This window comes from Lynx canadensis, chromosome B1, assembly GCF_007474595.2.
Source record: "Lynx canadensis isolate LIC74 chromosome B1, mLynCan4.pri.v2, whole genome shotgun sequence".
NCBI classification, from domain to species: domain Eukaryota; kingdom Metazoa; phylum Chordata; class Mammalia; order Carnivora; family Felidae; genus Lynx; species Lynx canadensis.
The window spans coordinates 51,712,096-51,740,072 of NC_044306.2; the positions used below are offsets into that span (position 1 = coordinate 51,712,096).

Consider the following 27,977-nt stretch of genomic DNA (forward strand, 5'->3'; position numbering starts at 1 on the left):
ATGGCACTCTTAACACCCCAGGGAGTAAAAAAAGTCTTCCAATTTCAGGTGAAGAGAAAACCTAACTTTTAAAAAGGAGTTTGCTCGGTGATGTAAGAGTGAGGTGTGTGTGTAAAGTGGCCCCTCAACAGTGCTTCTTCAGATAGACACCTTGGACATGACTCCTTGCCCAGGAGGCCCACAATGGGGGGCAGGGGCATGCCAGCTGGAATGCCAGGCCAAAGGCTTACCAGCCCTTGGAGCTTGGAGGCTGTTTTCCCAACCTATAGGGACAGAGCCTGCCTGAAGGGAAGGAGGATATGGCCATAAAGGCACTGTGCCTGCCTCCACTCTGAGGAGGGCCAGGAAGGCCCTAGGGGCTGATCACCATGGGATGCTACCTCTTATCAGTCAGCCTCAGGGCCCTGTGAGCCCTTTGGGCTTATATGCCAATGTGTGTAGGGAATGTGTGTGGTTGTGGGGGTGGGGGAAGGGGGCTGTTGCTTTAAGGCAGGGAGGGGGCAGATTTCATCAATTTCTTAGACCCAACTCTATGGTGACTGGTGTGAGTAAGGAGGGGCCTGGACCTTCCAGAATAGGGCTCCTTCCAGAATAGGGCTTTCCACAGAGGGGTGTCAGGGCACTGTTACAGAGCTCAGGCAAGAGGAGTCATGCAACTATGTGCACAGGTTAGCTTCTGACCTTCAGCCATGAGCTGATGGGTAGGCACCAGGCAAAACTTTCCTGGTGGGGCCTCCCTCCCCGCCCTGGGACATGTGCTTTCACTGGCTGCTCTACATCTCCCAACCAGCTGACACCAACCTGGGGATCTGTGAGCGCTGCAAGGAATGGCTGCCTGGGTCAGGTGGTGAGAGAGGAATCCCTGGGCTCTGGACCTTCCCCTGAGAACAGTTTCCCCACAAATGCCCACCCCCCCAGCCAGGAACCTCCCTCACCCCAAGGGAGCAACGTTCCCATGTTCAGTGGCTCTCCACTTCATGCTGCACCTTTTCTTACTCCCTCCTTTAATGACACTTGCTTCTCCTACATCTGTTGATGACCTATAAGAATCTTTCTGGAAAGGCCAGACAAACTCTCAAGTGTGAAATGGGTTCTTTTGGCTAGTTCCCTGATCAGGTTTCCCTGCCTGACCTGCTAGAGTGCCCAAATTTTCACCAAGTAAGGCGTATTCTTTCTTTTAAAACATAGACTCACCAAGCTTCTTTGTAGTCATTTACACTTTAGTATGAATTATGTTATCAGATCAATACCTCTGGGGCAGTTAGTTGAGAGTGGACTCATAGGGAAGTCAACTTTTGTTTTAGAGAAGAGGAAGGAGGAACCATAATTCAGGACTTGAAGCCTGCTGAAGCTGCAATGACTAGCATGAGAACTCTGAGAGGAAGGAGCAGTGCTAGAAAGAACAGTGCATTCCCAGAAAGGGGAGGGAGAGCTGTCCAAAACTGAAAGCATGATTCTCCCCAGGCATACTCACATTTCTGGTCACTCTTCAGGACAATGCAGAGCCCTGTGAGGACCCCAGTGGTGATTTGCTCAGTGAGGATAGCATCTTGATTCCTCAGTCTCACTCTCCATCCCTCATATCATGCCCTGCAGAAACCAGAAGGTAGGGAGCACCTACGGAGACTGTTGAACTGGGAAGAGTTTGATGAAGTGAGAGACTCCCGCAGAAGCATTCTGCTGGATACCCTCTACGAAAGCATCATCTTTGCCGTGGGCAAAGGTTTCCCATGGGTGGAAGTGGCCAAGGTGGTCAAGTTCACGGAAGAGCTGCTCAAGGAAACCAAAGGTATGGGGCATCCAGAGCAGGGGTCAGCGAGGCTTGCAGGGGAATGCAGGGCACAGGACCCCCCTGCAGTCCACAGCCTCAGGAACCCTGTGAGGAGCTGGAAGTCCCTTTCTTTCTTTCTCTGACATTTAGCATCCTCCCATGCTCATAAACAAACTTCCTGTCTAGGCTTTCTGGAAATTGAAGCAAACTGAGTGTCCATGCTGCGTCTTTATTTTTATCTCCCTGGCTTAAAATTTCGCACAACTTCAAGCTGTTCACACAGCAGCCAGGATGTTTGTCTCTTGGTCAGTCAGTCATTTATGCTTAAATATGAATTTCCTTATCTGATCAGTACCTCTGAGGCAGCTAGCTGAGAGTAGGCTCCTAATGGAATCAGATTTTATTTTAGTGAAAAGAGGAGGGGCCAAGATTCATAATTTTTGTTTTGTTTTCACTTAACAGAAATCAAACGTGTCACTCTACTGGTTCACTGACACACCCCCCCCCCCCACTGCATTCCTGAAAGACCACAATTGTTCCAAGTATCAAGTTTGGGTCTACTGAATGTCTTGGAGGAATCCTTTACAGGCAGCAGCTTGCTGGCAGGGATGAGGGGAAAAGCAGTAAAGTGAGTTTGTAGAGGGAGCATCTCTCCCACCTCTGCCCTGTGCTGGGCTTCATGAGAAGAGGAAGAATATCTCTCCCTGTGACTCCCTGGCACAAGGGAATGTGATCACACCCATCCTCATCTTGGGCTGTGAGATGCAGATTCATTCCTTAAGCAAATATTTGGAGCAGCCCCTCTTTGGCCAACATCATAGTAATACTCAGACAGGAATAATCAATAAGTACCACAACCAGTAGGTAGATGCTTGATGGGAAATGGGACATTTACATACTCCCTCCCCACAACATTCTTACTGATCACAAAGGGGAAAAGGCTACTTCTATGTGAGTGAGGCTGACAGACACCTCCTTCATGAAACGATCCAAGTAGACATCATCAGTAAAGGGACACACTAAGAATCACGTTCTACCTGGTAGAATGCAAAAGAAGAACCCAGCATCCTTCTGTGATGGTTCTAGCAAAGACTCAGAACCTGATCTAATCACGAGAAAGCATTAAATTAGCGTCACTGAGCAAAGTCCCTCTCCTGTGAGCTTCAAAAACATTAAGGTCCTGAGAGCCAAGGTAAGACAGAGGAGCTGGTTTAAACTGAAAACCACCTAGGAGATGTGGCCACTAAACATGACATGTGGCCTCAGTTTGGGTCCTTTTGCTATGAAGGGATATAAGGGACACTGGAAAAACTTGGATGAGGTCTGGAGGTTAAACAGTAGTGGTGTGTCAAGGGAGATCTCCCGAACCATGGCTGTGGTTATGAATGCCCTATGTTAGGTAATTTACATGAAAACATTCTGAGATGATGGGGCATTTTGTGGGCCACTGATCATTTAAGTACTTGGAAAAAATTTCTTTGTACTATTTTTTTCCAGTTTTACTGAGATACAATTGACATATAATATTGTATGAGTTTAAGGTGTATCGCATACTGATTTGATATATGTATATATTGCAAAGTGATTACCAAAGTAAGTTTAGTTAATATCCATCACCTCACATAGTTACAATTTTTTTCTTGTGATGAAAATTTTTAAGATCCACTCTCTTACCAGCTTTTAAATATACAACATGATATCGTTAACTGTAATCACCATGCTGTGCATTAATTCCCTGGGACTTATTTCTCTTATGACCAGAAGTTTGTACTATTTGACACCGTAATCCATTTTGCACCCCCCCCCACCTCTGGGAACCACCACCTGTCTGTCTCATTTCCATGAGTTTAGTTTTCTTTTTTTAATTCCACATGTGAGATCATATAGTGTCTGTCTTTATGCCTTTAAGGTTTATCCATGCTGTTGCAAAACGTAGGGTTTCCTTCGTTTTTATGGCCAAAAAATACCATATTTTCTTTATCCATTCATCTGTTGATGGACCATAGGTTGTGTACATGGCTTGACTTGGCTACTGTGAATAATGCTGGAGTGAACATGTAGGCACAGGTACCTCTTCAAGAGAGCAGTTTCATTTCCTTTGCATATATACCCAGAAGTGGAATTGCTGGATCGTATGTTGTAGTTCTATTTTTAATTTTTTGAACAATCTCCATACTATTTCCACAGTGGCTACACCAGTTTACATTCCCACTGAACAGTGCATTAGGGGTCCCTCTTCTTCACATTCTCTCCAACACTTGTTATTTATTGTCTTTTTGATACTAGCTATTCTAACAGGTGTGAGGTGATATCTCATTGTGGTTTTGATTTTCATTTCCCTAATGATTAGTGATACTCAGCCTGTTTTCATGGATCTGTTGGGCATTTGAATATCTTCTCTGAGAAAATGTCTATTTAGATCCATTGCCCATTTTTATTAGATTATTGGGAGTCTTGCTATTGAATTGTTTGAGTTCCTTATATTAACACCTTATCAGAAATGTGCTTTGCAAATATGTTCTCATATTTCATAGTATGCCTTTTAATTTTCTACAAAATTTCTTTTTCTGGGCAGAAGCCTTTTACTTTGATGTAGCTCTACTTGTTTATTTTTGCTTTTGTTGCTTGTGCTTTAGGTATTATTCCAAAAAATCATGGTCAAGACCTATGTCAAGGAGGTTTCCCCCTGTTTTCTTGTAGGAGTTTTATGGTTTCAGTTGTGCTGTTTTTTAGTAGACTATTTCTTACAGCAAAATGGAACAGAAGGTACAGAGATTTCCCACAGAAACCTTGTCTCCCCCACCCCCGCCCACCCAACACACACAGCCTCCCTCAACATCCCTCCAAGAGTGGTACATTTGTTACAACTCATGAATCTACATTGGCACATCATTATCACCCAAAGTTCCTAGTTTACATTAGGATTCATTATTGGTTTTGTGCATTCTATGGGTTTTTTTTTTTAATTTTTTTAAATGTTTGTTTATTTTTGAGACAGAGAGAGACAGAGCATGAATGGGGGAGGGTCAGAGAGAGGGAGACACAGAATCTGAAACAGGCTCCAGGCTCTGAGCTGTCAGCACAGAGCCTGACGCGGGGCTCGAACTCACGGACCGCGAGATCGTGACCTGAGCTGAAGTCGGAAGCTTAACCGACTGAGCCACCCAGGTGCCCCAACCAGTTCTTCTTTTATGGGCCATGTCTTTGTGTCTTTGTGTTGTATCTAAAAAGTAGTCACCAAACCCAAGGTCATCTAGGTTTTTTTATGTTATCTTCTAGAAGTTTAATAGTATTGCATTTTAGATTTAGATCTGTGATCCATTTTGAGTTAATATTGTGAAGAGTATGAGGTCTGTATCTAGACTCCATTTGTTGGCATGTGGATGTCCTGTTGTTCCAGCACATTTGTTGAAAAGATTATCTTGGCTCCATTGTGTTGTCTTTGCTCCTCTGTCAAAGATCAGTTGCCTATATTTGTGTGGGTCTATTTCTGGACTCTCTTCTGCCTGCCCCATTGATCTCTTTGTTTTTTCTTTTGCCAATACCACACAGCCCTGATGATGAACTCTTTTTGAAACTTTTCTGTGATTCTTTATTTTGAAAATTTTTAAGCATAATATTTTCTTTAACATGTGGCACATTTGAAATTCTCTGGACTTCTGACCAAGGTCTCCAACAGCTGCCAAGCAAATAGGACACATGATGCTTTGTCCCTTGTGCATCAGGTCCCCATCCCTTATGTGCCCAGAGCTCATCCACCAGTCCAGTCAGCAGTGCCTCAATGTCCTTCCCTAAGCTCACCACTTTTCACCAGCTCCTTGTCTGCCACCCTTTCTAACCCACCTCCATCTCTTGACCAGCCCACTGCTTTCAAATCTTATACCTCTGCAGCCTTTCACTGAACTGCCCAGTGATTTTTTTTCAGGCATAAATAAAATCCCATCACTCCTCTGCTTCAAGCCATTTAGTGGCTGCCACTGAATCGCACATCTTATGTGCATGTGGATCAGCCTCTTTTTATTTTTTATGCTGCCAATGTGCCCTTTTACTTCTCTCCTCCAAACCAGTGATCCCTGTCTGAAGGCTTGAACCAGACATGGCATTGCTCCTGGGCTGGCTTCAGAGATTCTTGGGAAACTTCATCTCCCACCAGCCACCCCCTAGCCCCCACCCCTGGGGCCTTCCTGGAATCCCTCTGGGTCCCACTCCCTGCTGCTCACAGCAATACACAGGTACCAGAGTTCATCCCCTTCGGCTGAGCTCTGCAGTGGCTTGTGGCCAGAACAAACACTGACGAGCGGGAAGAAGAATGTCTGCCCCAAGCAGGTGGGAACTCGGGCTCTTTCAAGTTTCCATCAGAGCCTTCCACAGGCTGGGCCCGTGAAAAACAGTCAATGACGATGCAGACCCATCTTCACACTGAGGAGATTAGAACACCCTGGAGCTTTCATCATATCTGGTTAGTGCATGCAGCCAATGCAGCCTATATATGTCTTGTGGACTCCTAAAACCTTGCAGTTGGAAGGACACTCAATTCCCTCTACTGTAGGGAGACCCTCAACCAGCCAGCAAGGTTCTTCCAGCCTCTGCAGACACCCTGCAAGCAACAGGGTGCTCCCTCTTTCCAAGGCCACTCATGCCTTTGTAAAACCATACCAATTATTTGAAGGTCTTATTTATATCTAGCTACATCTGCCTTCTGCACCTTTTACTAGAATGTTCAAAGTCTGTCACCTGGACCCAGAATGCAAGTCCTGCAGATATTTAATCCACTTTATCTAATGTGACTATCAACTCCCAGTTGCTTTTATCACTTTTTTTTTTTTTTTACTTCTTGTAATATTTATTTTATTTTTGAGAGAGACAGAGCACAAGTGAGGAAGGGACGGGGGTGGGGGTGGGCGGGGGACACAGGATCTGAAGCAGACTCTAGGCTCTAAGCTATCAGCACAGAGCCCAATGCGGGGCTTGAACTCATGAACCAGGAGATCATGACCTGGTCCAAAGTCAGTGCTTTAGCAACTGAGCCACCCAGGCAGCCCAATTTTATCATTTTAATGTGACATCATTTCCACAGGCCCTTTCCTCCTACCTTCCCAACACTGCTCTTTCTTGCTGTCCTTCTCTGGGCAAACTTGTGATTGTCAATATTGTTCTTAAAATGTCATCCAAATACAAATACAAAACAACCTCGGGGCGCCTGGGTGGCTCAGTCAGTTGGGCGGCCGACTTCGGCTCAGGTCATGATGTCGCGGTCCGTGAGTTCGAGCCCCGCGTCGGGCTCTGTGCTGACAGCTCAGAGCCTGGAGCCTGTTTCGGATTCCGTGTCTCCCTCTCTCTGACCCTCCCCCGTTCATGCTCTGTTTCTCTCTGTCTCAAAAATAAATAAACGTTAAAAAAATTAAAAAAAAAAAAAAACCTGAAAATTGGTCAGTGAAGGGGTCGGGGATTTTATTATCTCCTCTGTCCTGGTGATGATGCTCCTGTTTATATAGTATATAGGTGCACTTACTTTATCAACATCAAAGTCACACTGATTTATATTGGGCAGGCAGTTCCACATGTGAATGATTTTTCCCATCCTGCCCTTGTGCAATGGCAGTTTTGAGTGAACTTGCAGGACTTTACAATTATCTGCATGGATTCCATCTTGTCAGTGTTGGCCCATCTTTCTCTCTTCCTAACAACTTTTAAATCTTGGTCTTGGGCTCTCCACCTTACAAGTTCTTTCTCTTACCTTTAAATCATCTCAAAATTTAAGAAACATGGTTGGTACAAACACTGAGTGGGAACAAGCACTTAAGTGGGCCCCTCATGCCTGAAATTTGACTCACTGAAGATAGAATCCATCAGGAGGTTCAGCACTCAAAGCAAACATTCCAGTCCTCGTTCAGTCCCTTACTGGATGTGTGGTCCTCGTCAAGTCGCATCGCCTTTGAGCCTCTGGTTACATATCTAGAAAGTGGAAAAAGTGAGAGCACCCACTTGCTAGGGTTGTTTTAAGGATTAAACGAGGTTACATACATAAAGCCCATAGCATGGCATTTGGTGCCGCGTAAGTACTCAGTGAGAGTCAGCTATTGTTCTTAGGAGGGGACCACAGGGACAAAGACCCAAGGCTTGAGAGAACAGGATGTGATTCAGAGATGGCATGATCAGATGTGGCTGCATGTACTTTATGCAGCATCCACGATGGATCGGCCTCCAGATGTACAAAAGCAGCATCAGCTCCTGTCAAGGGCAGCAGAGAAACCCAGCTGCCAGCACTGCCTGGCAGACCCTGTGACCTGGGGAGTGGGCAGGACAATGGACTGAAAGCAAGAGGGCTGACACTTCAGCCAGAGGCAGGCCCCGGAGGTAAAGTAAACTGGCAGGCTTGTCCAGGAAGTGGGGGCGCAGGAAAAAGGCAGACAAGACTGTTCCCAGCTTGGCTCCCAGGTAACTGACTTATTGTGAGAGCTGACTCGAGAGCAACACCAGGCTGGCTGTGGGTTTGCAGGGAGTAGACAACGGTGTGCAGTGGAAGCACCCAGGGGTACAGAGCCACACTAGAACCAGGCCTCCTGAGCTAGGTCCTGTTCACCTTGGGCCCCTCATGGTGCCATTCAGGATGGTGGCTGTTACACCTGAAGATTGTCAGGTTGGCCCAGATAGCATCTCCATGGCAGCCATGCCCACACTGCTTCCCGGAAATCCAGCCCAGGGACACTAGCGAGAGCATGAACAAGTTCATCAATACCCCCAAAACAGGGGATAGAATTTCATCTGAAGCCTCCTTACTCCCAGGGATTTTCTTCTTCAGTCTGTAGTCAACCCCAGTATCAGGCTGGACTGGTCCTCAACATTGCTGGGGCCCTGCTTCAAGGCTTGGTTCTGCCATTTCCTCACTGTGTGACTTTGTGAGAGTCCCTTAACCTCTCTGTGCTTCAGATCACTCATCTGTAAAATGAGGACAAAAATGGCACCAACTTCATGGGATCTTTGTGAGGATTAGATGAGTCTATTTATGTAAATCACTTGGATCGGTGACTGCTACATAGGAAGCCCTGTGAATGTGCAGTGGGTTGACTGCTAATATTATAATACCCATTCCTCGGGGGTTTTAGGCACTCCCATGGGTTCAGCTGTCCTTCCAGAAATGTAGGTCTTACACCTGCAGCAGGAGACAGCCATTCGGTCCTGTTCATTGAGGGTGCCTGGTTTGTTCCTCTTGACTTTGCTCCCAAAACCCCTGCCTTTGCTTACTTAGTTCTGTTGCCATTCTACCCAATTCCTAACCCAATCTTGATCTTCTCTTTCTCTCCTATCTGGTGTTATCTGAGCCACACTACCCAGGTTTGGACCATATTCTCTAAGGAGTTGGCCCACTTTGCTCCTTCAGGTGCCTACCAGCTCTGGGTAAACTCCTCTCCTAACCTTGGATCCAACCCCAGTAGGGGCCAAATGAATAAGTGTCCAGCTGAACAAAGAGGCACCTGACATCAGTCCCACTTGCTGGAGGGTGTTTCCAAATCCTTTCTCAACTTAACCTGCCCCTCCCCAGGCCCTGTCCACCCATGCTGTCCATTACCTCTGAGATGCCCCCTACATTGATCTCTGAGATCATCCCAGGGCCTTCTCACACTCTCACACCCTATCCCATCCCCTCACCCTCCAGGTACCCAGACTTTGCCACCCAGAGCCATCCTTAGAACCTCCCACGTCAGGCCCACTCCCAGCCATGGCCACACCTTCCCAATGCCCTCAACACTTTATACCTGGATGTCTGCGGCTACATCTCTCTGGGCATCCACATGCCTGCAAGCACCCTCTTGCTTGTGGTGGCCACCTTGTTCATCCTTCTCAAACGCTGTTTATATCAAGGTGTCCTCCTTCGTACTCTATTCAGATCTAAACTCTTCCCCCAAAGAGCTATAGTTAGACAGCAAGGAAGGCTAGACCCTGGGGAGGCTGGATCTCCTGGAGAGGGGTCTATGCCCACTTCACTTTTCTCCCTCTATTAATACCCCCATACCAAACACAGTATATGGCACACAGTGGGTGCTAAATGAAGAAAATGAATGAATGAATGAATGAATGAATAGATATTTGATGCCCATGGAGATGATATGCCCTGTATGCAGAGAGGAAGTTAGGGTGCTTGACTCATCCAGGGTGACCTCATTGAGTTGCATGTCCAGGTGATATTAGAGGCTGCACAGTGGGGTGATTAGCACCAAACTCTAAAGTCAGAAGATCTGGGTTCAAATCCTACCTCTACCACTTACTAATGTGTTACTATACCTCTCTACACCTTCATTTCCTTGGCTCTAGAATGGGTGGCATAATAGTTCTAACTCATAGAGCAGTTGGGAGGATTAAACGAGACAGGGCCTACAAAATGTATAGCACAGTAACATGCACATAGTGAGTGCTCAACAAGTGTTAGCTCCCGTGTGCCCATCACACATGGAAGGGAGGTGAGATGAATAGAAGGTGCTGGAAGTCCAGGGCTAGAAGATGCTACATGCTGCCCCTCGGAGAACTAGCTGTCTGTGCCATTTATTGTCTTCCCCTCACCTTGCAGGCAGGATTGCAGATGCATTCAAATCATGGGCCAACAGAATGGTGGTCCAGATAACCTCAAACCTGGCCCCTAATGGAGACACCCAGCATCCATGACCTGCCCTTGGGCACATATGTGAGGAAGCGCCACTGCCCAACAGCATAGGGGAGAAGGCATCTGTTCACTGCCCTTGTTAGGGGACCCAGACAGCAAGGGGCAGGAAGAGCTGGTAAGACAGCAAGTCAGTTCCTCATAGGTCATGGGATACAGGATGCAGACAGCAGGGTCCTACTGACCAGCCAACTTATGCGCAAGCTGATTTCCACAGTGGATTGTCACTCTTCTTGGAAGGGAGATTCTCCAGGGATTTGTTTATTTGTTTGTTTTTTGTTAATCTGGGGCTAAGGATGGTTGAGTTCTGTTTGCATACTAGATAACAAAGCTGGTGGACAGTATTTAAGGAGGGTCATGTTTGTACAACAATGATTCAGAGCTTTGACAGGCCAGCTGCCAGCTGGGCTTATTTCCTGGCCCAATCAGTCCTCAGTACCAGGAGGGAAAGAGTGGCCCTTATTCAAAAGCATAAGCTGATTCTGCCCTGGCAAATGGCTCACCAGGATGTTCTGGTCTCAATTCCAAGCTAGAAGTGAGAGTCCTGTCAACTGCACCTCCTTTGCCAGCCTCCAGGAAGCCCTGGGCAGATCCCATCCTTCTGTCTCTGTAGGGCCTGGGAGGAAGTCACCAGGAACAACACAGAGGAACAGAAGACTGCCAACTCTGTCCTGGTGGGAAGAAATCGCAGGAAGTGGACAGATTTTGCACACCCTGTTGAGTGTCTGAAGAGAGGTGTTGGGACATATGGGAACCCTGAGGTCTCCCACTTTGCATACAGGAGTGGCAGAGATTTAGGGTGCCCAGAAGGCCCTGCACATCCTATCTCTGACTCACATGTAGCAGCAGGTGAGGGGTTGGAGGGGAACAGCCTCTGTGGCATCTGTCATCAGCAGTGTCTGGCAGGCCCTGGTCTTCTCTCTGATACTTTACCTAGACTTCTGGGCTAGAAGTACCTCTTTCCTTCTGTCCTGGCCCTCATATCCTGAAGCCATGAGGAAGTGGGCCTTGGCCAGTTGTTAGAGGTATGAGGTGGCCAGGGAAGTGGGTCATAGCACTGTATCTGTAGTTCCATCCATGGCCACTCCTGATTCTCCAGAAAATGTCATCTGGGCAGCCATAGCATGGAAGGCAGCCACCCCACCTTCCCCCAGCAGCCTGGGGCTGGCAGGACGCATTACTTGCCTAAGCTCATCTGTGTGAGTTCTTCCTACCAGAATACTCATGGCCATGCCCAGGGTCTACTCCACCAGCCCCCAAGTACCGCATCCCATATGGGAGAGCCTCCAGCAATTCAGGACCAGCCCAGAGAGAAAATGCACCTTCATTCTTCTTGGAAGGTAACTTCCTTGGGGCAGCCTGACTTCAATGCCTCTCCCACTAGACTCTAAGGAGGGGCCTTTGGCAGCAACTTCCTTGCTGATGGAGAATGGAAGCTGCCACAGAGGCCACTGGTTGAAATCCTGAGAGAGCATTTTGTGGGGGCAAATGGGTAACTGCCATTTCATAGATACCTCCCTGAGCGTATCAATCTGTGAGGACCATCATGACAAAATACCACAGATGGGGCACTTGCAACAACAAACATTTTTGTTCTCACATTTCTGGAGGCTGGAAGTCCAAGATCAAGGTGTCAACAGGGTTGGTTTCTTTGGGGCCTCCCTCCTTGGCAGATGGCCATCTTCTCATTGTGTCCTCACATGGCCTTTCCTATGTGGATGTATGTGTCCTAACCTCTTTTTGTAAAGATACCAGTCATAATGAATTAGGGCCACCCACATGATCTCGTTTAATCTTAATTATTTCTTTGAAGACCCTATTTCCAAGAGCAGTCCCATTAGGAGGCACGGAGTGTTTGGATTTGAACATATGAATTGTGTGGGATGCTGTGCTAATTCAGCCCATAACGCTAAGTAAGGTCAAAGCTCTCCAGGTGAGACTGTGCCAGCTAGGAAGCCAGAAATCAAGACTATGCAATAGAAACCTTCCCCAAACTTCCCTGGAGGAGCATACATCCTGTAGAGGGAGCAACAGTGAGGACTTTATGATCCTGGCATTTTTGCATGTAGCATTTATAATCTTCACCATGATCTTGCATCATACCCATTATTTTAATGATGAATTGAGGCCCAGAGAGGTTAAGTAACTTGCCCTAAGTCACACCCCCAGTAAATGGATTTGAACCCAGGTCTGTCTGACAGCAGAGCACATGCCCTGCCATGTGACCCTTCTATCTTGACTAAAGGGATCTGTACACAGAGCACATGAGGGTCTGAGAAGCATGAAGCCTGGGAAAGCACCCTGCGATGAGAAGAATGAGGCCGCCTGCATGCAGGAAGAGGGAGACACCTGGAAGAACCAGGTGTGGAACACCTGGGGGTGGGGTTCCTAAGTGGGTCACCTGGAGTTACAGCATGTACCTGGGATCCTGACCCTCAACAGGATGGCTCCAATGTGGTGGGTGGCACAGGCCCAGCTGCAAAGAGGAGCCATGCCCTTTGGGTAATGTGTTCTGGCCTGGATGTGCCACCTGTGTGCGGGTGGGTGGTTCTGGTGCCTTAAACCCAACCTCTGGCCCTTTGGAGTGACCTCATGCTCTACCTCTAACTTCCCATGTCCTTCTTCAGTCAGCTGGACATACTGGTCAGTCTCAGAGCCCCCAACATTAGAGGGGACACGGTACAGATACAATATAGTCTATTTTTAGTCTAGGTCCCTGAGACAGTGGGATTCCTTGGTCGTTTTCAACTCAGGGATGATGACAACAGGATGATGATGAAGATCAAAAGTCAGGACTCCTTTCACTAAACTTGAGACAGCTGCAGAGCTTGGCCACGAGGTACCCACAGTGCCCCAGATGTGGCTATGGAGGACCGTCAGCTCCATGGAAATAACCATAACATCTGAGAATCAAAAAGAAACCCAAGATCTCACCTGATCCAAGCCCCACTACCACCGCCACAACAAACACATTATTCAAGAATCCTCTTACCAGCCAAATGCCTTCTAACTCCTCAAGCTAGACTGCTCTGCTAATAAAGCTTTTGCTTCTAGAATGTTCTGCTGCTGAGCTGAAACCTGTCTGAGACTTCCATCTGAAGACTTCTGTTCTGCCTTCTGAACTTTCCTCCCTGAATCAGCCTAATCCACTGCACTCAGTCAGCCATCCTCCAGCAAACATTTCCAGGGCACTGTGCTAGGGGGTGAAGAAGATGAGACATCCACTCAGCAGTCCCTATGTGCTGAGCTCTCCTCATGAATCATCTCCTTTAAAGTCCACAGCAACTGTAGGTGGATTTAGCAATGATGCAGCTGAGGTTCAGAGAGGTTAGGTAACTTGCAAATTATCACACAGTATAAGGGCAGAACCAGCATTAACCTTGAGACCTTCTGGCCCCAGATCTGTTCTTCCTGCCAAAGCTCTGTAGCATTAAGCGTGCCAACTTCTTAAACAGACTCTTAACTATAGAGAACAAACTAGTGGTTACCAGTGGGGAAGTGGGAAGGGGGATGGGTGAAATAGGTGATGGGGATTAAAGAGTGCATTTGTTGTGATGAGCACATGGTGGTGTATGGAAGTGTTGAATCACTATGTTGTACTCCCAAAACTAATATAGTACTGCATGTTAACTAATTGGAATTAAAATTAAAACTTAAAAAAAATCAAAATAAAAACACTTCCTTTTCAATGAAAATAAAAAAGCATTCCAGGGGCGCCTGGGTGGCTCAGTTGGTTAAGCATCTGACTTCAACTCATGTCATGATCTCACAGTCTGTGGGTTCGAGCCCCAGGTCAGGCTCTGTGCTGACAGCTCAGAGCCTGGAACCTGCTTCACATTCTGTGTCTCCCCCTCTTTTTCCCTCCCCCATTCACACTCTGTCTCTAACTCAAATATAAACATTAAAAAATGTTTTAAAGTAAAAAAAATCATGCAAACTTCTTGAGGAATGGAAGTGAGGAAGAGTGAGGGGTGCATTTACTAAATAGACAAGGTCAGGGGACCATTTTAAGCAATGAGAAGAGCTTCGGCCAAAGTTCATGACAATCTAAAATACATGGCCCTGTGTTTGCCCTTTTTGAGTCCCAGGACTTTGAATAGCAAGGAAATCTTTAAAAGATCAACATAATCTTTCCAGTCCTGCTGTTGGAGTAGATTTTTTTCTTTAAGGTGACTCTTGGTTTATCTTAAAAACAAAAACAAAATACCATGGGCAGGAAAATAGTAGGGAGACTCCTCAAAAAATTAGACATAGAACTGCCACATGACTTAGTAATTCCACTTCTTTGTATAAAGAACTGAAAACAGGGACTTGAACAGATATCTGCACACCTGTGCTCACAGAAGCATTGTTCACAATAGCCGAAAGGCAGAAGCAACCCATCTGTATGGGCTACTTTGTCCATCAACAGATGAATGGACAAACAAAATGTGATCTATGCATAAAATGAAATATTTCTCAGCCTGGTGAAGGAAGGAAATTCTGACATGGATGAACCTTGAGGACATTACCCTAAATGAAATAAGCCAGCCACAAAAGACCAAGTACCTTATGATTCCACTTATGTGTGGGTATCTAGAGCAGTCAGGTTCATAGAGGCAGAGAGGGGTCTCAGTTTCCCATCTCTAATATGAAAGGACTAGACTAGCTCAATAGTTGCTCAAATATGCTCCTTGGTCCGAAAGACCATTTACCTCAAATAAATTTGAGAAATATTGCAGATGCTCAACCCCTTTGGGCCATTTGCTGAGCCCACTAGCATATTAAGGGCCTTGTTTCATATCTTTTGATCCAACATATCTTCAAGGTCTCTGGCTTTGAAGTACTGGTTTCTATGTAATACCTATTGCAAAACATCCTTTGGAAAACTGTGTCCGAAAGGATTGGGGGCCCCTTCCAGTGTCCATCTCTAAGGGTCTACAAAGACAGCCCAAAGCTGCTTGGGACTAGATGGCTGTGCCAGGCAGTGGCTTGAATTCTGGCTTCCCCACTCCACCAGCTGTGTGTCCTTAATCAAACCCCTTGAGTCCTTGAGCCTCAGTTTCTCTCACGAGTAAAGTGCCTGTACCCCTGCCTCACAGAGCTAGGAGGGATTGGGTGGAACGAGATGACCCAGGGCATGCAGCACCCAGTGGGAGCTCCCTCAACAAGAGTCCTCCGCTGCCTCAAGGAAAGCACGTGAGCTGTCACTGTTATTGGCACCTTGGTGTAAATGAGTTTGGCAGAACCTTACCATGAGCAGAAAGATGGGCAGGGGGCAGCTTTCAGGATGCAGGATGGGGGTGGAGATGAAGGTTCTGTGCTTTCATCTGCTTTCCACCATCCCAGGTCAGCCCTGGTAGGTGCACAGAAAGGTAAGCAAGCCACGCTGCAGCCTGACTTGTTCCTCCCCTTTGAGCCAAGGCGGGGGCAACCAAACTGGTTTGTCAGGGGGCACTGGTGGCACCTGGATCCTCCCCCTCACACCCACCCAGAAGGAACAATGCCTCTTCACCGTTCCCAACCCTTCCAGGACATGGCACATCTCCCTTGCTGTCATCCAGCCCCAGACCCCGAACATGAGGGGCAGCGGGAGGCAGGCGCCCAGAGTGCTTGGTCCAAGCCCAGTGCCTTTTTACCCTAATTCTGGAGCATCTGGTATTGTCATCCCACCCCCTGCTCTTCCCCTCCTCATTGCTCTCCTCCTCTCCCATGCCTGCGTCCCCGTGCAGGTGCTGGCCTCCAGGGGCTTGGGGACTGTCTTCAGGAAGTTCCCAGCAGCCAATGCAAATGAAAGCCACTCCCTGTTATTGAAGAGCAACTTGCACGTACAGATCTGTCCCCCGGCAGCCAGAGGCTTCTCTCTGAGACTTAATCCTTGGCTTTCTGAGTCATCGGAACTTCTCAACCTGCGGCAAATAGAGAATGGTCTGAGGGCCAAGAAAGTGTGTCTCATGAGCCAGCTTAGGATGATCTTTGCTGAAAACCAGAGCTGGCCAAGGAGTCTTGGGGCTGGAAGTTAGAAACCAGCCCAGGGACTCCTTCCCCAGTGACCCTGGATGAGGTCCACTCTTGCATTTTATGACCTTGAGGCTAAGGCCATAGCTCATACCCATAATTGGGCACCTGCCAGGATGACAGGCAGCTGGGAGCACTTGCCAACATTTGCTGAGGTCACTCAGCACAACTGGGCCCTCAGACTTCTTGATTCAAACCTGGCCTCTATGCATGGCTGCCCAGGGGCTGAATAGAGAAAACCATGGCCTTGACAAATGAGGCAGTTGTGGCCACCCACATCTGGAGGATGCAGGTGATCCCAGCCCCGTCCACTCATAAGCCAGGCTGGAGGAGGGACAGCATTTTCCAGTATGTTTGTTCGGCTCCGCAGAGCCCAGAGAAGAGGCAACGATTCACCTCACAAATTTCACACAGTCGCCTCCACACCAACCTGGAGTCCAGCTTTGATTATCAGAAACCAACCCTGGTCCCCCAGTCTCTGAGATTCCTTTACTGATTATTTTTGCCGTCACACACCACCACCATCCCTTTTAAATGCCCATCTGAGCTCTCCCTTCTCGGCTTAAGACCTCTGAGTGGCTCTGCAGCTCTTGGCCACGGTTCTTAATTTTCCTTTCAGAAATCTGATGATTCTTTCTATGCACACACCCCACCCCCAGGGGAAAAAAAGTGCATGTGAAATTCTGGATACAATTTCAGAAGATGCCAGTTGGTCCTGAAGCCCAACATTGGGGTCCATGAATCCTCTTTAAAGAGCCTGGTTTCTGTTTTGAAGTCCAGCTCTTTCATGTAACATATACGAGTTTGCCCTTTGCAAACTGATGATGCCAAGCCCTTCTGTCCCCCTGGGGGGTCCCCCAGACTCCAGCTTTTCTTCCCAGAAACTCTGAACCATGTGGATCAAGCACATGCCTACACTGTACCCTATTTGCTTCCAGCCTTTATTCTGCAGGCTCTCCACCTGGAGGGCCCTTCCCTACCATCTTCTGCCAAACTCCCCATTCTTCCTTTGGGCTCCAATGTCCTCTCTGTGGGAAACCTTCCCTGGCTCCTTGTCCCCCCACATCCTGTGTCAGGATGCCTTCCCCATGAGAGCACCTACCCCATCTCCTTGTACTTTCACTTCTTCCTCTCTGCACCTCAGTGCCCAGTTTTATCCTAAACATGGGTACTTGCTTGCATGCTGCTTTTAGAGGAATCTTCAACTCTTGTTATGTCGTTATGTAATGTATTTGAGCACCTTAAAAACAACAACAACAGAGACTTGTACGTTCTGTGTCATTTTTAACCAACCCTCTCCAAAAGCGAAAGAGAAAAGAACAAAATGCCCACGGGATCCCAGCAGCACAAAGCTCACATCTGTGCAGGAAGGGACCTGGCAACTATGTGACAGGTGAGAGGGTCCTGAGACAGGTGTCTTGTGTAAAGGTCACTCAGCAGAACAGAGCATCTGGGGGCTTTGGTTTCATCCTTTTGCAAGTTGGGCATTTCATAACTCCATGGCCCCCGTGTGTCAACATCTGAGTTCTTTCGGCTCAATCTGGCTCATAACTGAGGAGCAACAATTCCCAAGCCAATCCCACCCTGGAATCAGCACTTCCTTCTTTTGAGATGTGGGGTGCTCTGTATTTTTAGAAAGATCCAGGTGATTGTGGAACACAGGGCTTCCACTGGCCCTGGGCCCCTCCCCACTATTCAGTAATGAAAGGGTCTTCAGGATCAGCCACCTAGCCAGATATTTCCCAGCGCAAGAGAGAAGTCAAGGAATGCCTAGGTCGCTGTCCTGGTGGCTGCAGAGTATCTGTGACACAAGTGAGAAGCAAAGCAGAAAATGGGGAGAATGCATTTCACACCCTACCATGCAAAAGCAGCATCTCTTTTCTTGCCATTATTGCCTCCCTTAGAAGCTGTTTTATTTGTTTCCTGAATGCGTGTGTGTGTGAAATACTCCCTCCTTGCTTTACTGAGGTATAGCTGACAAATAAAAACATTGAAAAATAGGGGCACCTGAGTGGCTCAGTCAGTTGAGCATCCAACTCTTGATTTCAGCTCAGGTCATGATCTCATGTTTCATGGGCTCGAGCTCCGCATCAGGATCTGCTCCATGCTCGGTGTGGAGCCTGCTTGGGATTTTGTCTCTCCCTCTGCCTCTCCACTCCTTCCTCTCTCTCTCTCTCCCCCTCTCTGTCAAAATAAATAAACATTTTTTTTAATATTGAAAAATATTTAATGTGTACAAACATAATGTTTTGATATACATTGTGAAATTATTACAATCAGGCTAATTAACATAATCATCACCTGACATAGTTACCACTTTTATTTGTAGTGAGAACATTTAAGATCTACTCTCTTAGCTAATTTCAAATATGCAAAACAGTATTGCTAGCTCTAAGCACTAAGTAGATCCCCAGAACTTATTCATCCTGCATAACTGGAACTCTATATACCTTGATCAACATCTTCCCATTTCTCCCTCCCCCCAGCCCTTGGCAACCATCATTCTACTCTATGCTTTTATGAGTTCCACTTTTTTTAGATTTCACATATAAGTGGGATGATGCAGTATTTGTCTCTCTGTGTCCTTCTTATTTCAATTAGCACAATGTCCTCCAGGCCCATCCATGTCGTTGCAAATGACAGGATTTACTTCTTTTTTCAATTTATTTAAACTCTAGTTAGTTAACATATAGTGCAATATTGATTTCAGGAGTAGAATTTAGTGATTCATCACTTGTGTACAACACCCAGTGCTCATCCCAACAAGTGCCCTCCTTTTTTAAGGCTGAATAATATTCTAGATAAATGATAGATAGATATAGATAGATAGATAGATAGATATTCTCTCTATATATCCTATATAGAGAGAGATTATATAGATCATAGAATAGAATTCTATGTATATTCTATATCTATATATCTCACAATGTCTTTAACTATTCATCCATCAGCACACTTAGGTTGTTTCCATATCTTGGCTGCTGTAAATAATGCTGCCTTGAATATGGGAGAACAGATCTCTTAAAGATCTTTAATTCATTTCTTTGGGGTATATATTGAGAAGTGGAATTGCTGGATCATACTGAGGAGGCATTCTAGACATTTTTCCCTAATGACCTACTCCTTAATGACCTACTATCTAGTTTTAATATCATAAATATTTTGTATATCTGATTTTGTGTTGTATGTATGTCTGCTTTATACACATATAAAGCTTACTCTTTGTATGTAATGCAGGGTTAAAGATGACTAAAGAAAATTTTTAAGTTAAATTCAAAATTTAAAAGCTATCAACATCTAATTTAATGTTACAACTGTAACTTCTAAGTAATTTTAATATAATTTATTCACTTATGTAAATTGTAATTGTCAAATTACACATGCAAAGAAGCAATTTATGTAGATGCATAACGATAATAGCAATGCAATCAAATCTTAAAATGTCATTCAAAACTGCCATTTCTTTGACAAAAATTTACAAAATTAATTTTTAAAACTGTTTTCAGTAACCTTAACTTTCAACTTTTCCTTCATACATTAAATATTTGGAGGATGGGCTGGGGGTAGGGTGGTCTGGGAGGTGTCTGTGAGAAGGTGGCATCCTGGGAGTGAAGAATACGTCATCAGCCAGGAATGGCATCCAAGCCTAAGGCCTGGCACAAGGGAATACAGGGTATGGTGGAAAAATAAGGGAAGGCCAGTGTGCCAGGCAGAAGCAGAAGGAGAAGAGGAAAGGAGGGTTTTATGCAGAGGAAGACCAAGATCTGACTCATGTTGCGAAAGGGTCATTGTTTTAACATCACTCTTAGGCTGAAGACCAAATTCCTCCCATAGGGTCTTAGGAGGTCCTGCACCACTGGGCTGCTGTCCACCACCCAACCTTTTCTAGAACCAGGGAATCTCTCACCAGCTGCCTTCTAGCCTGACAGCCCCTCACCCCCAGTCTTTTGGTTTCTCAAATGGGCCATGCTTTCTCCAACTGCAGGCACATGATGTTGCCCTTGCCTGATTCATTCTCTCCTACCTCTCTTTGCCCAGTAACTCCTCTGACACTGTTCATCTCAGATTCTTCATCACCCTCTCAGAGAACTGCTCTTTGACTTCCCTAACAAAGTCACTTCTTCCTATTCCGTGTCCGCCCAGACTGAAGAACCCTGAACAGAGTTATACTCTGTGTGTTTTCTCCTTAGCCCTTCACTGCCTCCCTGGAACCTGGAACAGGTCTTAACACATGAAAAGTCCCTAATACTTGTTGGATGTATAAATGAATAACTCTGTCACTGCACTTAATATCAGAATTTGCTCATTTACTCACTAGCTACCCATTGGCTCCAACTGTGCACAAAGCCTTGTGCTGGGGACTGAGCATAAAAAGGGGAATGTCATCTTTTTGTCACCTCTTCTACAAATTGGAATCTCTCTGAGGGCAGGGGTCATGTCAGAGGTGAATGTGCCACCTGTATCATATTCTATTAGTGGTCCCACCACTCTTTTTATGTAAGCATCTGCAGGTCACTACCACACTCCACATCGGACCATCAGTCCTGCCACTCAAATCTGCCCGCACCTGCTGACTTGGCAGTCTCAGGCCACAACAATCCCATCTGGACCGGACAATGCGATGCACCAACACCACATCAATGTTATTTAGCTCAAGGCAAGCATGACCATGTGTACAATCTTCCTACAATGCTAGGCAGACTCTGCACTTCCTACAATGCAATACTTCTGAATGCAGCATTCAAGGCCCTCCCATCTGTCTTCTGCCTACCTTTCCACACAACACTTGCCATTTTCTGCTTCCATTTTTATATGCCAAAAATAACAAACCCAGGCTTGTTCCCCACCCATGCCATACAGCTTCTTGCCCCAATGCTTTCACCCAGACTGTACCCAGAAAATGCCTCCCTCACCATCTTTACTGGCTCAGTCCTCCCACTAAGCCTCTGAGATGTAGCTCATGCATTATCTCCTCCAGGGGAATCCCTATCCTCAACTGAACCTTCCTCTCCACCTGTTTCTGTTTCTCTTTACACACATATCATAACATTTACTTGTTTGTCTTTCCTGTGAGCACTTTAGAAACAAAGAATGTGTCTTATTTGTCACAGTAGTGCCATAGTATTGACTTAGCATAGTTCCTAGTAATTAATAGGCACTCAGTAACAATTGACAAATTAATCTTGAGTGGATGGTTGGGTGGGTGGGTAGGAGGACGAATGGGAGGGTGGATGGGCAGATGGATGGGTGCATGGATGGGTGGATGGGTGAATAGATGGATGGATGAATGGATAAATGGGTGGATGGGTGGGTGAATGAGTGGATGGATGGGTGGATGAATGGGTGGATAGATGGGTGGAAGATGGATGGAAAAGTGGATACATGCATGCAATGCATGGAGGGTGAATGGATGCATGCATGCATTCATGGATAGATGCATGGATGGGTGAATTGATAGGTGGATGAATAGATGGAGAAATGGAAAGAAGGAAAGATATATGTGGCCAGGAGAGACTTTTCTCACAGGGCAGAAACAAACTCTTCTTTCCCTACACTGTTTATTGATCACTACCTTGTAGCAGGCTCTGTATCAGGCACTTGGACAAGTCATCCCATTTGATCCTCATAAAAATCCTATCAACTAAATATTATCCCTCATTTTACATCTGTGGGAATGAAGGCCCAATGTCACAACTAAAACGGGACAGAACTGTCTCAGGCCTCCAAATCCAGTGCCCTCCCTCTACACCATCCTGAAACAGAAGCACTCTCTTGGACCTCTGAGCCTGATGATTTGCCTTGAAAGAAGGGGAAAACACAGCCTACCAACCTCCTGTTCTGCACATTGGAGAGGCCTCTCTTCATCCCTCACCCAGAAGACTGAAGTCTAAATCCAAGTGACACTCCCAAGCACATTCTAAATGAGGCTAAAAGTGGAGTAGTGCTCCATCTACTAATGTTTTTCTAAGACAGTGATAACTTACCATCTCAGCACTCTGGGAAGATTTGAGGTAAATATTCCCATACAGAGCCAAGAGTGAGAAGCCAAAATGAACATACAATGTTCATTGTGGGGGTGGGGTGTGGAGGACTTTACAAGCAACTACAAGGGCAAGACTGAGACAGCTCCTCCTAAAGGAGAAAGGAGCCCTCTGGCTAGGAAGGTAAGAGACTTCACTAGGGCCCTATGGGAGCCTCACATAGGAGAGACGAGGAGGGGGATCTACAGACAGGTTGGGCCTCCACTCCAGGAGGAAAGCCAGGTTCCCTGCATGCAATACTTAATCTCTCCCTTCAGTAGATAAAACTGAATCCCCCAAATCATGTGACTTGGTGGTTAGCTGGCCCAAGCTCCTATTCTACAGAGGTAGACACTGAGTCAGGAAGCAAGAGACACTTGACTGAATTTACAGTGCACTTCAGGGATGGCATCTGTGTGAGGACTCAGGTCTCCTTACGCTAAGGCATGTTCTTTCTCTGTCCCTTGTTTCTTGCCCCTCTCTCTGCCCAATGTCTGTTCATCAAGGCATACCCATCATTCAGTCATGACCCTTTACTGAACCTCCCCCTGTGTTAAGACCCAATCACATGCTGGGAAGAGTCCTTCCTCCTTGATCACACTACCCTGAGCTTTTGATAAAGTTGTGAGCAAAAGGAGTGTATGGGAGGGGGTGAGAGAAGATGGTTTGCTCAGGAGCATTGCCCATGGTGTAATCCCAGAGCTGATCTTTGTTTGCAAGATAGAAGCAATATTTGCCTAAATCTGTGACACACATCTCCAAGATAACAGTGGTCTGGACATCTGTCTCTCCAGCCATCTCATAGCCTACTCTTATCAGAATCCCTTTTTTTACACCCTCATTTCCTTTCCAAAGGGTTTCAAGTGGAAACAACATAAAGAACAGCTGAAGTAAACCTTCAAAATAAGAGTTAAAGGTCAAAATATTGGTAAGGGGTGAGATAATCATATTAAAAAATGAGATAAAGTAAGTTACTACTTAAATTTGGCTTTGAACTTCCTAGAAGCCAAGGTAAAAGGAGAAATGTGATATACTCCATAGCCTTTTTTAAAGATTTTTTTAAAATATTAATTCATTTTTGAGAGACAGAGCATGAGCAGAGGAGGGGAAAAGAAAGGGGGGAACAGAGGATCTGAAGCAGGCCCTGTGCAGACAGCAGTAAGCCGATGAGGGGCTTGAACCCATGAACCATGAGATCATGATCTGAGTTGAAGTCAGACTCTCAACCAACTGAGCCACCCAGGTGCCTCTACTCCATAATTTTTAAGAACTGATAAATGGTAATATAGAATAACTAGTAGGACATGGGCTCTGGGGTCGTGGGTGTCATGGATGGGTGGGTGGGTAGGGGGATGAATGGGAGGATGGATGGGCAGACAGATGGGAAATGGATGGGTGCATGGATGGGTGGATGGGTGGATGGTGCCTAGATTCAGAACCTATGTTGATCACCTATCAATGCAGCTTTACCTCAGTTCACATTCAATGCTCAGCCCCTCTGTGCCCACAGGCTGCTCCATCACTGAGGCAGTGACAATCCTAGGGAACAAACTCAGAGATTACCAGGGACAGTTCAATACCACCCACCTGCTGGCCCTCTGTGACTACTTCCACAACACCTTCATCCGCCACTACAAACTCTACCAGTATGTCCTGGGCCAGGACCAGGAAGTCAACCTGACTGTCAACCACCTGGAAGTATGTGCACCGCCCCAGCCCCTCCCGCTGGCCAAGGGCATGGACAAGGACATCTGGCAGCTTGAGCAGCAGATGGCGGAGCTCCGTAAGGCTGAGGTGCAGAAACGCACCAATGTACTGCTCCTGAAGGAGGCGCTGCACCTGGAGCAGGAGCACAAGCTACAGAAAACGTTCTCTGAGGTGTCTGAGCAGCCCAGCCGGGTTCTAAAGAGGGAGGTAAGGCTGGACCCATGAAGTGGGAGGATGCTCACCTACCACATACAAATGCGCATTCCTACCAAGAGCACATCAAAGCTGGAGTCAGACTCACAGACAGGACTCCATGGTCTGCACACATGGGACGGGGCAGAAGGGGACAGTCACTGAGCTTTAGCCACAGGCTTTGCATGCATGTTTCACAAAACATCTCTGTGAGGTATAATTCTTGTCCCCATGTTAGTAATGAGACAACTGAGGCTCAGAGAATTTAATCCACTTGCCCAAGGTCACCAACCTAGCAAGTAGAATTGTTTACATTTGGACTGAGGCCTGGTGGATCCCAACGTCTAATGAAGAGCCCAGGATCTGAACCACCACAGATGGTCTCAGTGCCCTTCATCTACTTGCAGAGCTGGCATCCATTGAGGCCTGGGGGTGGGGGAAGGTGACAAAGGAAGGTCCACTGGGGACAGCCCAATGTGAGTGATATGCTGAGGTAGGCAAAGGGGTGGGGCTAGTGGTCCAGGGAGAACCTAGAAGAGTCTGGCATGGATAGAAGAAATCGGGCTGCCCTCTTGACCAGTCTTAAGGCCACAGAGGCTCGAGGAGCCAGAGTCTCAATGACCAGCTCTTTACTAAATGGTGACTATCTTGGCCCCAGGGCAATCAACTTCTTAAGGGCCTGGAAGAGTCCAAATTTATTTTTTAACTAAACATAGGCACTAATATCATCATTGCTGCATTATCTTTGAACACAGAGACAAGTATTGCATATGTGTACACATGAGGGCATATGTTGGTATATGCTGGGGTGGGGGTGGAGAGTCACAGGGCCTGTGTGTTTCAAAGTCAGCCAAAGAGTGAACAGCCCTGTGAATTATAACATGGGGAAAATCTCTAAAAAGCAATTAACACAATAGAATAAATGATACTCTTCTAAGGTTAAGTCAAGTCTCCCAGAGAAATAGCACATTGGGCTGCCAGGTAATCTTAGTGCAGTAAGATGTCCAGCAAAGAAAGACCCAACAGAACCTAGACAACAGGGACTCCTGGGTGGCTCAGGCAGTTGAGTGTCCATCTGACTCTTGATTTCAGCTTGGATCATGATCCCAGGGTCATGGGATCGAGCCCTGCGTATGGCTCCGTGCTGAGCATGTAGCCTGCTTAAGATTCTCTCTCTCTGCCTCTCTCTCTCTCTCTCTCTCTCTCTCTCTCTCCCTCCCTCCCTCTGCCCTTCCCTTGCTTGTGCTTTCTATCAAAAAATATTTTTTTTTTAAATTTTTTTTCAACGTTTTTTATTTTTATTTTTGGGACAGAGAGAGACAGAGCATGAACGGGGGAGGGGCAGAGAGAGAGAGGGAGACACAGAATCGGAAACAGGCTCCAGGCTCTGAGCCATCAGCCCAGAGCCCGACGCGGGGCTCGAACTCACGGACCGCGAGATCGTGACCTGGCTGAAGTCGGACGCTTAACCGACTGCGCCACCCAGGCGCCCCTATCAAAAAATATTTTTAAAGAAAAAAAGAACTTAAGCAATAGCTTGTCTCCTCTGGGGGACCTTGCTCTAGAACATGTGGACAAGGCGATGGATGGGAGGTGTTGCCTTCCCTCCCACTCCTGCTGTCCTTCCCTGCCCCTCCCAGGTCCTCTTCCAGCCCCCATTACTTTGCTGCTGGTCCCTGCCTGGTGGAGCTCGTGGACTAGAGTCCCTTCCACTGTGTGCCCCTGGTTGTGTGCCAGAGGTGGGGACACTGAACACCATAGGATAAACACAGTACATCCTCTTGGAGCACAGTCCTCCCCAAGGACTTAGGGGAAGAACATTACTTTTATATAAAACAACCAAGGAGATATTCTGGGGCAAATATAAGATTTTACACTAGGTTTTAGTTAAAATAAGAGATCTCAAAGAAATGTCTTCTAGGCATCAGCTACTCTAAGTATGTCCCCTGACACCCTCAAGACAAGCACAAACTCTCCTCTGCTGTTTGGTTCCTCAAGCAGGAAATTTAGAGACACACAGTTACATGGTCCATGTCTCCAGGATTCCATGGTGCCATAATCCTGATTGAGATGACAGACAGGGTCTCATTTTAACATGGCAGATGGTGATTGACTTTCCATTCTTTCCATGGCTGGCTGGCTGGAGGACATTCCCACTCTCTGAGCAACTTGCACTGTCCCTTCTGACAGTGCTGCTACTAGAACTTTGAGATGTAAAAATGAGATGAGGGCAGGAGGGGAAGGAAGGGGGATGATATCCAAATGGAAAGTTCATTGACCAGAAGATAGGAGAAGATGGGACTAGCCTATGGGCCCAGAACAATGTTAGTAGTCAATGACACAGTCCAACAGGGTTGTTGCCACAGTAGGCCTGATGGGAGAAGGAAAGAAACAGTCACTGGAATCCAAAAAGAGAGCTGTAGGAGAGGGTTGTGGGTTAGGAGGCTGTAGGCAGAGGGTTAGAGTCATGGACAATCTACAGTGGATCCTGAAGGAGGTGAGAGACTTCATTCTCTTCCCAGGCTCAGATCTCCTGCCAGTACCTCCCATTGGCTGAACTCAAAGCCATAGGTCAAGGTAGCTGGTTGAGGCAGCCCTTATAAGTTAGCCTCTCAGAGCACAGAGTAGGGGTGAGAAGGGTGACCAAGAGATCTGGTGGGGGAAATGTAAGGTTTAGAACACAGAAAAAGGAGTGGATGTGTTCAGAATTGGATATCTGCAGATAGCCTCAGTCTCCCCAGAGTTCTGATCACCAGCCATGTTCTATTTCTTCCAGGAGTTAGAAAAGCTCATTGATGAGGTCATTCACATTCAGACTGAATGCCTGAAGGAGCTGCTGCAATATGAGATACAGATAACTTTTGATATTTTGGACCTGAAACTTCAGAAGACTTTGAACCTCAATGCTCCTATCCCTTCCCCCCTCTCTATCACTGGCCAGCCAGGCCAAGATGAATCTCTTAAGTTCTACAAAACAAACAAAGGAAAGAAAGCAAAAGCAAAGAAGAAGTAGAGAGCTCCTGGTGTCCACTGACTAAAGACTATGATTGAGGAAAAGCCATTGACAATTATGAAAGTATTATGTGATGTGCTCAGCACCCAGTAGATCAGAGCTTTCTAGTGATTAAAATAAATAAAATGGCAGTCATCATATCTCCTCTCTCTTCTTTCTGAAAACCACCTTCTACCCCCTGAAAATCGAACCCAAATGAATTTTCCCTGCATCTTGGAAGAAAGCTGTCTTTCTCTGCTAAGCACAGAGTTTATGCTCAGACAGGCAAACATCACTTGTTGACTAAGGCTGAGCTTAGACACTAAAGACAGAACTACCACCAGTGGGTTTAAATGGATAAGGGTGAGGGTGACACCAGACACCAGGAAAGACTTCCAGCTAACAAAGTGGTTCTCTGGCTAGTGTGGGAACAGGTCCTGGGATTCTGTTTCCTTTCTGCAATTTGTACAATAGGATTGACCTCCTGCAGCCTGTTAATTCACGTGCTGGTCTCCCTGCTAGAAGATCTAGAGCTGCCTAGAGCCTCTAGAAAACTCTTCCTTTTGTGAGGACCTACATTGTAGACTGAGGCAGGGGAACCAGCGCTGCCCAAGAGGCCAGAAACCTGGTTGGGAGCACAGT

The 27,977-nt window shown here is 46.6% G+C and overlaps 1 protein-coding gene across 1 annotated transcript; it reads left to right on the plus strand.

Annotated features, from left to right (window-relative positions):
- CB1H8orf74 (chromosome B1 C8orf74 homolog) lies at window positions 1–27,356 on the plus strand. The gene is made up of 4 exons (XM_030311880.1): window positions 1–48; window positions 1,597–1,789; window positions 23,955–24,358; window positions 27,120–27,356. Exons 1-4 carry the CDS (start codon window positions 1–3, stop codon window positions 27,354–27,356), a joined length of 882 nt encoding a protein of 293 aa, XP_030167740.1.
- Window positions 27,357–27,977: the final 621 nt, after the last annotated feature.

Bases quoted from the DNA above. Each gene is read 5' to 3' on its own strand.
- CB1H8orf74 (XM_030311880.1), top strand. From the start codon at position 1: ATGGCACTCTTAACACCCCAGGGAGTAAAAAAAGTCTTCCAATTTCAG. The intron at 1,790-23,954 runs GTATGGGGCATC...CTGTGCCCACAG, and splicing joins GCTGCTCAAGGAAACCAAAG to GCTGCTCCATCACTGAGGCA. The intron at 24,359-27,119 runs GTAAGGCTGGAC...TATTTCTTCCAG, and splicing joins GCCGGGTTCTAAAGAGGGAG to GAGTTAGAAAAGCTCATTGA.